The sequence below is a fragment of the Prionailurus bengalensis genome, chromosome A2 (genome assembly GCF_016509475.1).
Source record: "Prionailurus bengalensis isolate Pbe53 chromosome A2, Fcat_Pben_1.1_paternal_pri, whole genome shotgun sequence".
Lineage (NCBI taxonomy): Eukaryota > Metazoa > Chordata > Mammalia > Carnivora > Felidae > Prionailurus > Prionailurus bengalensis.
In genome coordinates this window covers 17,826,164-17,839,835 of record NC_057348.1, presented here as the reverse complement: position 1 = coordinate 17,839,835, position 13,672 = coordinate 17,826,164, and the positions used below count along the sequence as shown (strand labels likewise).

Genomic DNA, 13,672 nt, shown 5'->3' with positions numbered 1-13,672 from the left:
CAGCCCCTTCTGGCCAGTGCTGATAGATGGCTCTCGGCTGTGCTGGGCGCCACAGGGTAGGCCTGGCTGTTCCAGGCTTCTCTGTTCAGTGCCCAGCTCGTGTATCAGGTACTCTTCCACCCCCCAGGTCTTTGTTAGGATAACACATTCCAGAACAAATTCAGACCCAAACTGTCTGGTTTAGCTGACTGGTGATGCTCCATGGATCTTCCTTGAAATGTTCTGTTATTTTTTAGAGAGCGCATGGGGGGGGGGGGGGGAGGGGAGGAGCAGAGGGAGGGGGAGAGAGAGAGAGAGAGAGAGAGAGAGAGAGAGAGAATATGAATAAGCAGGCTCCACACTCAGCGTGTTCTGTTCTAATTAAGAATTATGGTTTATCCCGTTCCAAATATGTACCAGAAATCTAAGGCAAAGATAACATTTTGGTGTTTGAAAGGAATTTATTCCATGATTGCAGTTTTGAGGTTTTATTTGTGTTTGTCTTACCTGGCTGATACATGCACTTGAAGCAGAATGGTCTTCGGGCTACCTGAGTGCTCACAGACCTAAGCTAGTGAGCAGCCCCTCTCCCCTCCCATGTGGCTGGACCACTGGGGAGTTGGGGACTCGGGATGGTGGCGTACCGCCATCTTCTGGTCACGGTGTGGAATTTTATCAGAAACTATTATGAAATTTTCTGTGGAGCTCTAGTGCTGGGGCTCAGTGGGAAATCTTATCTTGTCTCTACCCTGACCTCTGGTTTAGAAGTGAGATACAGCTAAGGAAATAACTGGGGCCCTGTAACAGTGAGTGGACTAGTCCAGAAAACAAACCACAGAGTGTTTCAGACAGAAGATTGATTACAATAATGTTGGGAGGGCAAAGCAGGGAGTAAGGGTACCCAGAGGTTAGCGACCACTGAAGCCGTTCACCCCAAACTGCAAGGGCACAGCCCTGTAACTGGTGCCCATGGGACACGCTGGGGCCGTGTGCTCGCTAATGGGTACCTGACTTCCCCACCATGTACTTACTGTGGAGCTTCACATCCATCTCAGTGCGCATGTGAGCACACACACACTCCTAGATGCATCTCTTCCTCCAAATCTCCAGGCAGGAAGACAGGAGACCTGGATTCTAGCTTGAGTTTCTCTTTCCCTGACTGGCCGGGCCTCTGGGGAGAAGAGCAGAGTCATCCTGGTATGCGGCAGGGGCCTCCCTGTGGCATAGGGTTGGACCCCACATTGGCACGTGGCAGGATTTAATGATGAAATGTTTATCAAGTGCTGGATCTGTTCAGTGTCTGGTGAGAAACTGGTGGCACAAACCAGAAAAGAGGTAATGGAGGTGGATTTAGTAGGAGAACTGACGGAGCTGTGGGCCTCAGGGAAGCCAAGCAGGGTGGTGCAGCAGCCATTCCTGGCCCTGTCGTGAGGATGCAGGGACCTGGCAGGTATCAGCACCAGTGGGAGCAGCCCCACAGGAACTGAGGCCTTCGGAGGAGGAAGGCAGCACCTGCCAGCCTGCCCCATGACAGGAAGGGCACAAGTGGAATAATTACCCTGACCCCTGGCTCTGCCCACTGCCCTGTCCTGTCAGCTCCCCCTGTTGGCCAAGCCACCTGAAAACCAGAGGGCAGGGGAGCCTGGCTGGTGCAGATGCGGAGAGGTCAGCTTGTGAGTGCGGAGCAGGGTGAAAAATCAGGTAGGATGGGCCTGGTGGGCAAACAGTGCATCCGGTGCGAGAGCCTATTTGCCCTGGGAGGCACATGGCTGGTGTAGTGTCATTCAAGGCCATGGGGTTAATGCCATAGCAGGACTTGGTTCCCAGCTCCCCGGGATTTTCCACTACACCCCGCGACCTGCTGCCCCTTGATTCCCAGGAAGCCCAGCCTAACAGAGGTTTCTCGTGCCCAGGTTCCCACTGGGGGTCTCCCTGGCTGCAGAGTGGGATTCAGCCTCCAGGTGATGCAGGAAGGCCCTGCCTTTGCTCTCTGTCTTGCTGATCCCTCCACCTTTACCCCCACGAGAGAGGTGCTGCTCTGGCATTGTCTATTGGTTGGGGTCTAAGCTGGGGGAGGCATAGAGGGTGTCTTCCCTGGGGGAGGCTGAATCCATCCAGAGGGAGTGTGACTTGCTCAAGGTCACATGGCCAGGAGGACTAGCCAGCTTCTCCTGACTCCCACGTGGAATCTTGGACTCTTGCTGCTCCACGCTGCCCAGGTCCAACCTCCTACCCTGCCCCGTCCTGATGGGGAGGGGGCTCAGGTTCACCACCAGGTAAGTGTATTACAATATTGACGATTCCCTTTGCTGTACTTTTCATCCCTGTGACTTATTTTGTAATGGTAAGTTTGTACCTCTTAATCCCCTGCACCCATTTTGCCCCTCCTCCCCACCCCTTTCTCTTTAGGCAACCACCAGTTCTCTATGAGTGTATCTTTCTTTTGTTATTTGTTCATTATATTTTTTAGATTTTTTTAAGTTTATTTTTGAGAGAGAGAGAGCATGTGTGCAAAGTGGGGGAGGGGCAGAGAGAGGGAGAGAGATAATCCCAAGCAGGATCCTCACTGTCAGTGCAGAACCTGACACGGGGCTCAAACTCAAACCATAAGATCATGACCTGAGCCAAGATCAAGAGTCTGACACTCAACTGACTGAGTCATGCAGGTGCCCCATATTATTTAGAGTGTACACGTAAGTGGAATTACACGGTATTTGTCTTTATCTGACTTACTTCACTTTGCATGATACCCTCTAGCTTCATCCCTTGTTGCAAATGGCAAGATTTCATTTTTTTTTTTTTATGGCTGAGTAATAGTCCATTGTGTGTACACACACACACACACACACACGCACACACACCCCTTTATTCAAGCATTGATGGATAGATTGCTTCCATGTCTTGGCCATTATAAAATACTGCAAAAACATAGGGGTATATATCTTTCTGAAGTAGCATTTCTGTTTTCTTCAGGTAAGTACCCAGAAGTAAAATTACTGGATTGTATGGTATTTCTATTTCCAATTTTTTCAGGAAGCTTCAGACTGTTTTCTAGAGTGTCTGCACCAGATTGCATTCCTACCAACAGTGCACAAGAGCTCCCTTTCCTCCACATCCTCACCAACACTTGTTATTTCTTGTCTTTTTGATTCTAGACATTCTGACATGTGTAAGGGGATATCTTATGGTTTTGACTTGCATCTCCTTGATGAATAATGATGTTGAGCATCTTTCCATGTGTCTGTTGGCCACCTGTATATCTTCTTTGGAAAAATGTCTATTCAGGTCCTCTGCCGTTTTTTAACTGGATTGTTTTTTGGTGTTAAGTTGTAGAACTTCTTTTATTTTGGATATTACTTGGATATTTTATAAATTTTAAAATTTTGGATATTAACCCCTTATCAGATATATCATTTGCAAGATCTCCCATTCAGTAGGTTGCCTTTTTGTTGATGGTTTTCTTTGCTCTGCAAAAGCTTTTTAGTTTGATGTAGCTTCAGTTGTTTATTTTTGCTTTTATTTCCTTTGCCTGAGGAGACCTATCTAGAAAAACGTCGCTAAAGCTGATGTCAAAAGAGAGACTTGTGTGCGTCAGTAGTTGATTTATATTTGTTGGTGGGTAGCATTCCATTGGATGGCTGGACCCGAATTGATCCTTTCACCAGTTGAGGGACAGTTAGGTTGTTTCCAGTTTTTGGTGATTATGAATACAGTTGCTATAAGCATTTACATACAGGTTTTTCTGTGACCATAAGTTTTCATTTCTCTTAGGTAAATACTTAGAATAGTTTGTATTGTTTCCCCACCTGCCCCCTCTAATCTAATAGGTGTATAACGGCATCTCATTGCAATTTTAGATTTCTTTAGTGGCTAGTGATGTGGATCATCTTTAATGAAGGTTGCCTCTTGTATATCCTCTTTAGTGAAGTAGCTGTTCAAGTCTTTTGCCCATTTTTAATTGGGTTTTCTTGTTGAGTTTTAAGACCTCTTTATTTTTATTTTGAGAGAGTGAGTGTGGGAGGGGCAGAGAGAGAATCTGTCAGCGCAGAGCCCAAACCCACAAACCATGAGATCATGACCTGAGCTGAAATCAAGAGTCAGACGCTCAATCCACTGAGCCACCCAGGAGCCCAAAGAGTTCTTTATATATGGGATATAGGTTTGTAGGGGCTCAAAGAATTTGGGGGCTGATCAAGGAAAAAGGTATAACCACAAGAGGCAATGACACACAAACTTTACTGAGTGGTGCTTGGAGGGGAAGGTCCTCATATCACAAGACCGTCTAGAAGCTTGTGGTGTAGAAGCCACCATCTGGAGGGGAGGATGGCCTCCTGGAGAGGAGATAAAGGTGGGACAAGGGGACTTAGATGTCTAGGTGAGGTAGCCCAGCAGCACAGCTTGTGCACACGTGTGTTGAGGGGGAGGGGTGAGGCTCTGGGTCAAATAGTCCCGAATGACCGTGGCAGCCTGGGGCTTATAATCAGAAGGTTCTGGCTTATCAGTGGGGAATAGCAGTCAGGGGAGGTTTTAATGGGGGTATAAAAAGACAGGCTCTAAATGGCTAAAAATCTGCTTGTTTGGGCTATTTAAAAAATAATGTGTTAAAATTTGAACCTGGCATTGGCAGGCTTTTGAGGTAACTGGTCTCTTGCTTGTTTTTTGGAGCCAGTGATAAAGCACCTTAGGAATCTTAGGATCCAGAATCATAGAAGGTCACACACTAGGATTTTAAAACCTTTTTTTCCCCCAGCCAGTCTGACCATTGAGTAGTAGAGAGCCAGGAGAATTGACCCAAAAAGGAAAAAAATTTATCTTTTTTGTTAGCAGATCAATATTATGGTGCCTTTGGTGTGTGTCCTGTACTCAGTAAAACTTGGTGAGTGTGTTTACCTATAGGCAGCAGGATGTGCTAACCAGCACTAGACCTGCTCTCCTTTAGCAACCAGTGAGCCCTGTGGGGCTAGAGGACACTGAATGTTTGGTTGTACTGGTGAAGGTAGGTACTTCTCAGGTAAGAAAGTAACACAGCCACAGAGAAGTTAAAGTTGAAGGTCATCTGCAGGGCAACTGTTCATGTCCTGGGACTTGCCCATATGGTGGTACCCCATTCAGGGCGATTAATTCTGTTAAATTACAAAAATTCAACCAAGTAAATTTTATTTTCTGTTTTTAAAATTTTTAATGTTTATTTTTGAAAGACAGAGGGTGAGCAGGGGAGGGGCAGAGAGAGAGGGAGACACAGAATCTGAAGCAGGCTCCAGGCTCTGAGCTGTCAGCACAGGGCCTGATGTGGGGCTCAAACTCATGGACCTTGGGATCATGACCTGAGCCGAAGTCAGATGCTTTAACCAACTGAGCCACCAAGGTGCCCCTCAACCGAGTAAATGTTAAAGATAGAATTGGCTTTATTAATTCATTTGTGAATTGGACAGCATCCCCATCTAGCAAGGGAAGCTCCAAAGGGCTATAGAAAAGGAAATGTTTTTAAAGATAGGGAATGGGGGAAAAAAGGAAATTATTATCAACAAACCCATTGTTTTAGGCAAGGTTGTGCTCCTAAAGGGAATGGAAAGGGTCTAGCAGTAAATTTCCTAGTGCTGACCAGGATATTCCCATGTTGACCAGGTAAAGGTTACATTTCTGGGGGGCTGAAACTGCAGTTAGGTTAGGGTCCCAAATCACTAAACCAAGACATAATACCTAACTTATGGGACACCATTTGGGGCCTGTGGTTCTCTTATTCACGGTTCTAGCTCCTGGGGGTCAGGAGCAGGCCCAGCTTAGTGGAGCGGAGTGAAGAACAAGGTTCTAGAGAGGACGTACCTCTCTCTCCGGTAAAGTTTTTAGTACGTAGAATGTATTAGTCAAATCAATAGACCATTCATTCATGTTTTTTTAATGTATCCATTAAAGCAATGATATCTAATAGAGGAGTTCTGATGAAAGGAATAGACCTGTTTAATTCTCTGTGGTCTATAGTTAGCCCACACTCATAGTGGTGGCTTTTAGCACTGAGGGTCCCAGGGAAATGAAAGAAGGGAGGGGGGAGTCAGTACCCCTTCTGTAACTAAGTCAGCTGTAGTGGGCCTTCACTCTGCAGGGTCCAGCCTTACTGGTAGTCCCCAGCAGCTGGGGCCCACCCACAGAGCTTCCTGGGGCTGAGACAAATAAAACCTGGCCTGGATTCGGGAGCACAGGTCAAAAGTGAACTGCCAGAGCCTTGTAGGGATGTTTACAAAAAGAAGGGGCTAAAATATCACTAAGGTTTATTATTTCTGTGGTTTCTTGAATTCTTTTTACCCCAAATCCAAATTAGAGTAGTCCCTTTATTAAACCTTCATCTGTATATGACCTCTCTCTAGTTCTGGAACCTTGACTGATGTCAACTCCACCTCCAAGGAGGAGGAGGAGCTGAGAGGGGCAGCCATCCCCATCATCCTTCTCCAATGGGTAGACTTCCCTTCAGTTTACCTACAAGGGAAGGACAGTTACTTTTCCGAGGGTCCCGGACCTTGCAGCTCTGTGACCTGACCTCCACTTTGGCAGGGCTCCTGTCTTCCATCGTGGAGTCCTTAAAAAGTCTGTGAATAAGGCATGTGGCATTTGTTGGCTTTTCTGGATTTATTCCCCCCCCCCCTTTTCGTTCCCCAACTTAGAAGGTTTCTCTTCAATTCCAGCCACCTTAACCATGGATTTTAAGGTTTTTTGCATTTGCAGTTTTGAACAATGTTTGGTTCTGTGTGTAGAAAGTTTTCTCTGCATATCTTGACCACTTTTTTCTGGAAAATGAAAGCCCAAAAGCAGTTCAATTGTGTATCTTTAGCTTATTTAGAAATCACAGACGCTGTGGGATCCTATTTGCTCCTCTTTCCTTGGACAAGTTACATTCTTTGTGCTCATGCACATATAAGTCCACCTATTTCACACACTTTTCCTCTGTCACATCTTACCTTTATAACAGAGATTCTAATCAAGAAAAATGACCTCGCTGCCTTTCCTTAGTTACTGTGGCTACTTTTGTTTTTTCAGTTGAGGTAAAAATCGTATGTAACATTAGTTTCAGGTGTATGCTATGGCTACTTCTAAATCAATTTCCTAAAGGTCAGTGAAAAGGATCTTTTAAGAATATACATCTATAGGGCCACCTGGGTGGCTTAGCCTGTGAAGCATCGGACTCTTGATTGTCGGTTCAGGTCATGATCTCATGGTTCGTGAGTTTGAGTTCCACATCAGGCTCTACACTGACAGGGCAGAGCCTGCTTGGGATTCTCTCTCTGCCCTTCCTCCATGCTTGCTGGCTTGCTCTCCCTCCCTACCTCAAAATAAAATTAAAAAGAATACAGGTCCATAAAATATAGGTCTTTTTTCTCTTTTGTTAAAAAAAAAAAAACAACTATGTGGATTATATCTTGCAAATGTCTGTGTGACTTGAAACTTTGACTTTCTACCCTTCGGTTAGTAGTGTTCCTCGCTGACTTCAGCCACCGAGACTTCCTTTGATTCTGACTTAAGTCAAACATGCAACTATCCCAGAACTGTCAGGTGCTGTTTACAGTGTATCTCCTTGCTAACTTCTCCACCCAACCTTGTCGTCTCCAGAGACCCCTCACTGGGCTTCCTTTCCTTTCTCCTCCAGGTCACAGCTTAATGTTTACTTTGACCAGGGGGCCTGGATGGCTCAGTTAAGCATCCTACTTTGGCTCAGGTCATCATCTCACAGAACGTGAGTTCAAGCCCCACATCCGGCTCTCTGCTGTCAGCACAGAGCCTGCTTTGCATACTCTGTCCCACTCTCTCTGCCTCTCCCCTGCTCGCACTCTCTCTAAAAAATAAACATTCAAAAAAAGTTTATTTTGACCAGGAGGGGACAGTGGGCACATCAACAAATCCATACTGCTCACTGGAGAAATCTCCCATTGAAATTACATTCCCATTACAGTACGATCTACTCCCTCAGGCCATCTTTCTTCCAGTCCTCTCCACCTCTCAAAGCCAGGACGGTAGACCTGGGGCTCTTAGGTTTGATTTTTTAGTACTCGCATCCCTGAACCCTGAATCCTGAGCCAGTGATACAAACTTAGGGGACAGGTTTTTTTTTGTTTTTTTTTTTTTTTTACCTCCATTACAATGGCTGTGGTGATACAGAAATTGAAACTTTCATGTGATGTAGCTTTGGCTATATTTTCTATTTCCTAGTCCTTTTGAGCATTTTTTTTTATTACCATTTATATTCTGAGTCTCTTCTAGCTACCTTTAAGTATTAATGTCTATGTTTTTCTAATATTTATTTTTTGCTTGCATCTTACAGAATTTTTTTTTGCTTGCTTATAGGCAAGGAACAGTGAATACAGATGGCCTTCACTTTTTCAATTATCTTATTTTTAAAGATTTTTTAAAGTAATCTCTACACCCAACATGGGGCTTGAACTTACAACCCCAAGATAATGAGTTGCACACTCTGCTGACTGAGCCAGGTAGGCGCCCCTTAATTTTTTTTTTTTTTAATTTTAAGTAGGCTGCATGCCCAACATTGGGGCTTGAACTCACAGCCCTGAGATCAAGAGGGTTGTGCCTTCACTTTTAAACTAGCCTCAATCCAAAGTCATACTTTCCCCTCTCATATGCTCCCCTTGAATTGATTTGTGTGACTATTTTACCACCTTAGTATTCGATACTGTCCCTGATGGCAAGGGCAAAGGATATGTTGCTCTACATTCTATCTGTTACAGTGTCTGATTTACCAAAGACAGTTAAATCATTGCTTCTTTCCCAATAGCACTCAAATAATCATTCTGAGTTTGCAAACAGAATTCTCTTTACTACATTGAGGGAGATGATGCAAGGTTAATTATTCCATTAGTTTCCATATTATGTATGCAAAGAATACATCACCAGAATGCTGGACTCACGATTTTTTGACACCACACATACTATGCTCATGTTATCACATATTGCTTTGGAGACGTAGCTGCCAACAGAAAAAAACACAACGTAATTAATGGACAAAAGGGAAAGTACTTATTTCTATTGTTGATGATACTAAATTTGAACCTGATAAAGATACCTTTTTCCCAAATCAATTGATCCTAAGTCACTCTTATATTTGGTTTCAAATGACTGCACAGATCTGGCAAAGTTATGATGATTACTATTTGCAGGAGTAGCAATCTCAACTTGCCCTGAGATAGCACTGCCAGAATTATCAAGATCTAGCAAATCAGAGATATTATTTAATAATGATAGAGAATATTTTTATTTTAAAAGAGAATTCTGTTCCTTTTGACTATACCTGCTCTATTCCAGGCGAGTACCTAAAAGAGGCCATGCCTCCCTCCCCATGGGGTGATGGGGAGATTGTGGGGCATGGCCCTGTCAACTCTTCTCATCCTGTATTAAGGAGGTGATACTCCTACACCCGTCTTCTCCAGGAGTCCAGAAACTGGGGGTGGAGTTCTGTTAACCATCCCTGACTTGCACTAACCCAAGCAAAGGTGGCACCTTTACTCCTCCCCTGGGGAGGGGAGACTGTGAGATGGACACTGTTGACCATCTCCTCCCTCCCCTGTGCTAAGGTGAGTAGGGGTGGACTCTTTCCTCTTCCCTTCAAACACTGCAGAGATAAGTAATAGCTAAAAAACTCAAATTTGGTAAACCTACAGATTGAAAAAGCTGATCAAACCCAAACAGGTTAAATTCAAAGAAGTCTATATCAAACATATCAAATTTCTGAAAACTAAAGACAATAACTTGAATCAGCCTGAGAAAAATGACACTTTATCTATAGAAGAGCACCACTTTGACAGTGGATTTCTCATTGGATACCTAGAAGCCAGAAGGAAATAGCACAACATTTTCCAAATGCTGAAATAAAAAAAGTAAATATACCAATTAAAAGATCTTGGCACAATGTGGATAAAAATCATGACAATTAGATGCTGTCTACAAGAAACTAACTTCAATTATAATGATACAAGCAGATTATTTTCCATTTCTCTACTTCCAATGTAACATACGAACATTAATCAAAAGACAGCAGGACTAGCTAAATGAATAACAGGTAAAGTAGATCTCAGAGCAAAGAAAACTGCCAATAACAAGCAGGGACATTACACAAAAATAAAAGGCCAACTAACCAAGACCTAATACTACTAAATGTGTATGTACTAAATAACAGAGCTGCAAAATACATGAAGTAAAAACTGATGGATTAATTTTTTTTTTAATGTTTATTTTTGAGAAAGAGCAGGGGACAGCAGAGAGAGGGAGACACAGAATCTGAAGCAGGCTCCAGGCTCTGTGCTGACAGCTCAGGGCTCCAACTCACAAACCATGAGATCATGACCTGAGCCGAAGTTGAACACTCAACTGGCTGAGCCACCCAGGTGCCCCCAAACTGACAGAATTTAAAGGAAAAAGAGACATCCAGATTTATAGTCAGGAAATTCAATGGTCTTTTCTCATAACTGATAGAACCCTAAGATCAAAAATCAGAAAGGATACAGAGGAACTGAAAAAGATAAATCAACCACAATGCTGCAGTTGCCAGATATAGAACACTCTACCCAACAAGAGCAGGATATGCATTCTTTTCAAGCACACACGGAAACTTCAAGATTGTTTTATGACCCAGGGTAGAGTCTAAGTTAAACAGACGTAAAAGAATTGAGAATATACAAAGTGTGCTCTCTATAACTGATTCACACTAGAAATCAATACAAAGATAGCAATAAAATATCAAAATACTTGAAAAATAAACACACTTTTAAATAATCCATGGGTCTCTACTCCTGAAACTAATACTATATGTTAAATAAATGGAATTTAAATAAAACTTGAAAATAAGTAGTCCATGGGTCAAAGGGGAAAAGGGAAATTAAAAAGTATATGGAACAGAGGCACCTGGATGGCTCAGTTAAGTGTCCCACTCTTGGCTTTGGCTCAGGTCATGATCCCATAGTTTGGGAGATCAAGCCCTGCATCAGGCTCTGTGCTGACAGCATGGAGCCTACTTGGGGTTCTGTCTTTCCCTCTCTCTCTGCCCCTCCCCTGCCAGCTCATGCTCACTGTGTCCCCCCACTCTCAAAATAAACAAAAAAAAGTATTTAAAAAAAAGTATATGGAACTGAGTGAAAATGAAAATACAATCAATTGAAATCTGTAAGTTGAAGCCAAAGCAGTGCTTAGTGAGAAATTTAGAACATCAAATGCTTATATTTATAAATTTTTTTTTCAATGTTTTTATTTATTTTTGGGACAGAGAGAGACAGAGCATGAGTGGGGGAGGGGCAGAGAGAGAGGGAGACACAGAATCGGAAACAGGCTCCAGGCTCCAAGCCATCAGCCCAGAGCCTGACGCGGGGCTTGAACTCACGGACTGCGAGATTGTGACCTGGCTGAAGTCGGATGCTTAACCGACTGCGCCACCCAGGCGCCCCAAATGCTTATATTTAAAAAGAGAGGTCTCAAAGCAATAATCTAAATTCCTACCTCAAAAATTGGAGAACAAACCAAAGCAAGAAGGGAATAAAAAAGAGATGAAACTGAGAACAGGGGGGAAAAAAAAGACAAAAGCTGTTTCTTTGAAAAGGTAATAGAAATTGATAAACCTCTATTAAGACTAAGAAAAAAAAAAAAAGACAAATCCCCAATATCAGGAGTAAAGGTTGATATCACCATGATTCTGCAGATACATAAAAGACTGAAAGGAACAAATCCACGCACATAAATTTGACAAGTTAGATGAAATGACTAATTCCTGGAAAACTACAAACTACCAAAGCTCATGCAGCAGAAAAGAGACAATCTGAATGGTGCTATAACCATTAAAGAATTCATAGTTATAACCTTCCAAAAAAGTAATCTCTGGGCCCAGATGGTTCCACTGGAGACCATTAAATTTTATTTGTTGTTTATTTTTATTTTTTTGAAATAGGCTTCATGCCCAGAGCCCACTGCAGGGCTTGAACTCACAACCCTGAGATCAAGAGTTGGGTGCTTAACTGACTGAGCCACCCAAATGTCCCCTATTAAACTTTTAAAGAAGAAATAACACCAATTCTACAAAATCTTTTCCAGAAGATAGAAGGTCAGGAAACACTTGCCACTAATTTTATGGAACCACCACTATTTTAACGCCAAAATGAGACAAAGACAGTACATCAGACTACCAATCAATATCCCTTGTGAATACAGAAGAAAAATCATTAACAAATTATTAATAAATTGAATCTAGTAATATATAAAAATATATACAATATGACCAAGTGGGGTTTATTCCAAGAATGCAAGGCTGGTTCAATATTCAGAGAGTCAATCGATGTAATTTGACTTATTAACAACCTAAAAAGGAAAAGTCAGTGGCACCCGGCTGGCTCAGTCAGTGGAGCATGCTACTATTGATCTTGGGGTCATGAGTTTGTACTTCACGTTGGGCACGGAGATTACTTAAAATTTTGGGGTGCCTGTGTGGCTCAGTCAAGCATCTGACTTCACTCAGGTCATGATCTCATGGTTCAGGAGTTTGAGCCCCGCATCCAGCTCTCTGCTGTCAGCACAGACTTGCTTTGGATCCTCTGTCCCCCTCTCTCTCTGCCCTTCCCCCACTCATGCTCCCGCTCTTTCTCTCTCTAAACATTAAAAAATTTTTTAAATAAAACATTAAAAAAATAAATAAAAAGGAGAAATAATGTTCTTATAGTAACTGATACAAGAAAAGCATTTGGCAAAATTTAACATCTATTGATAAAAACCCTCAGCAAATCAGGACTAGAAGGGAACTTCCTGAACCTAATAAAAGGCAATTACAAAAACATACAATGAATATCATAATGGTGAAAGACTCAACACTTTCTATAAAATCAAGGATACCTGCTCTCCACTCCAATGTTGTTACTGAAGGTTTTTATGTTTTTAAGCTCTACGCCCAATGTGGGGCTTGAACTCATGACCCTGAGATCAAGAGTTGCATGCTCTACAACTGAGGCAGTCAGGTGCTCCTTGTTATTGAAGGTTATATCCAATGCAAAAGTCAAGAACAAGGAATAAAAGATGTACAGATGGAAAGTGGGGGGGGGGGGGGGAGAAGCTGTTGACAGATGACATGACTGTATACATAGAAAAATCACAAAATATCTATAAATTAATAAAAGCTATTTGAATAACAGTTTAGCAAGGTTGCAGGATACCAAGTTAGTATTTCAAAAGTCAATCATGGGGCGACTGGGTGGCTTGATTGGTTGAGTGTCTGACTTTGGCTCAGGCCATGATCTTGGAATTCATGAGTTCAAGCCCCACATCAGGCTCGCTGCTGTCAGCCTGTCAGCACAAAGCCCACTTCAGATCCTCTGTCCCTCTCCGCCCCTCCCCCTGCTTGTGCTCTCTCTCAAAAAATAAAACATCAAAAAAAGTCAATCATATTTCTACATCCTATTAATAAAAAATAGAAAATTGAAGACATTACTGTTTGTTTATGGTAGCACCCAAACCACTAAATACTTAGGTAGAATCTTACAAAATATTTGCAAAATCCATATCTTGAAAACTACAAAAACACTGATAAGATAAGGAAGACTTAATAAGAGACATAAGGTTCATGGATTAGAAGACTCAATTGTAAAGGTCCCCAAACTTATCTATAGATCCAATAGAATTCCAGTATAAATTCCAGCAGAATTGTGTGTGTGTGTTCTATTTC

The 13,672-nt window shown here is 42.7% G+C and overlaps 1 protein-coding gene across 4 annotated transcripts in view; it reads right to left on the bottom strand.

The window, feature by feature from the left end:
- Positions 1-8,776: 8,776 nt before the first annotated feature.
- Positions 8,777-13,672, bottom strand: part of FBXW12 (F-box and WD repeat domain containing 12) — a 76,843-nt gene continuing 71,947 nt past the window's right edge. For all 4 annotated transcript variants that reach the window (XM_043587308.1, XM_043587310.1, XM_043587309.1 and 1 more), the window contains one exon: positions 8,777-8,947. In XM_043587308.1, coding sequence (XP_043443243.1) covers positions 8,848-8,947 — 100 coding nt within the window. In that variant the 3' untranslated portion in view covers positions 8,777-8,847. The remainder of the gene's footprint in view (positions 8,948-13,672) is intronic.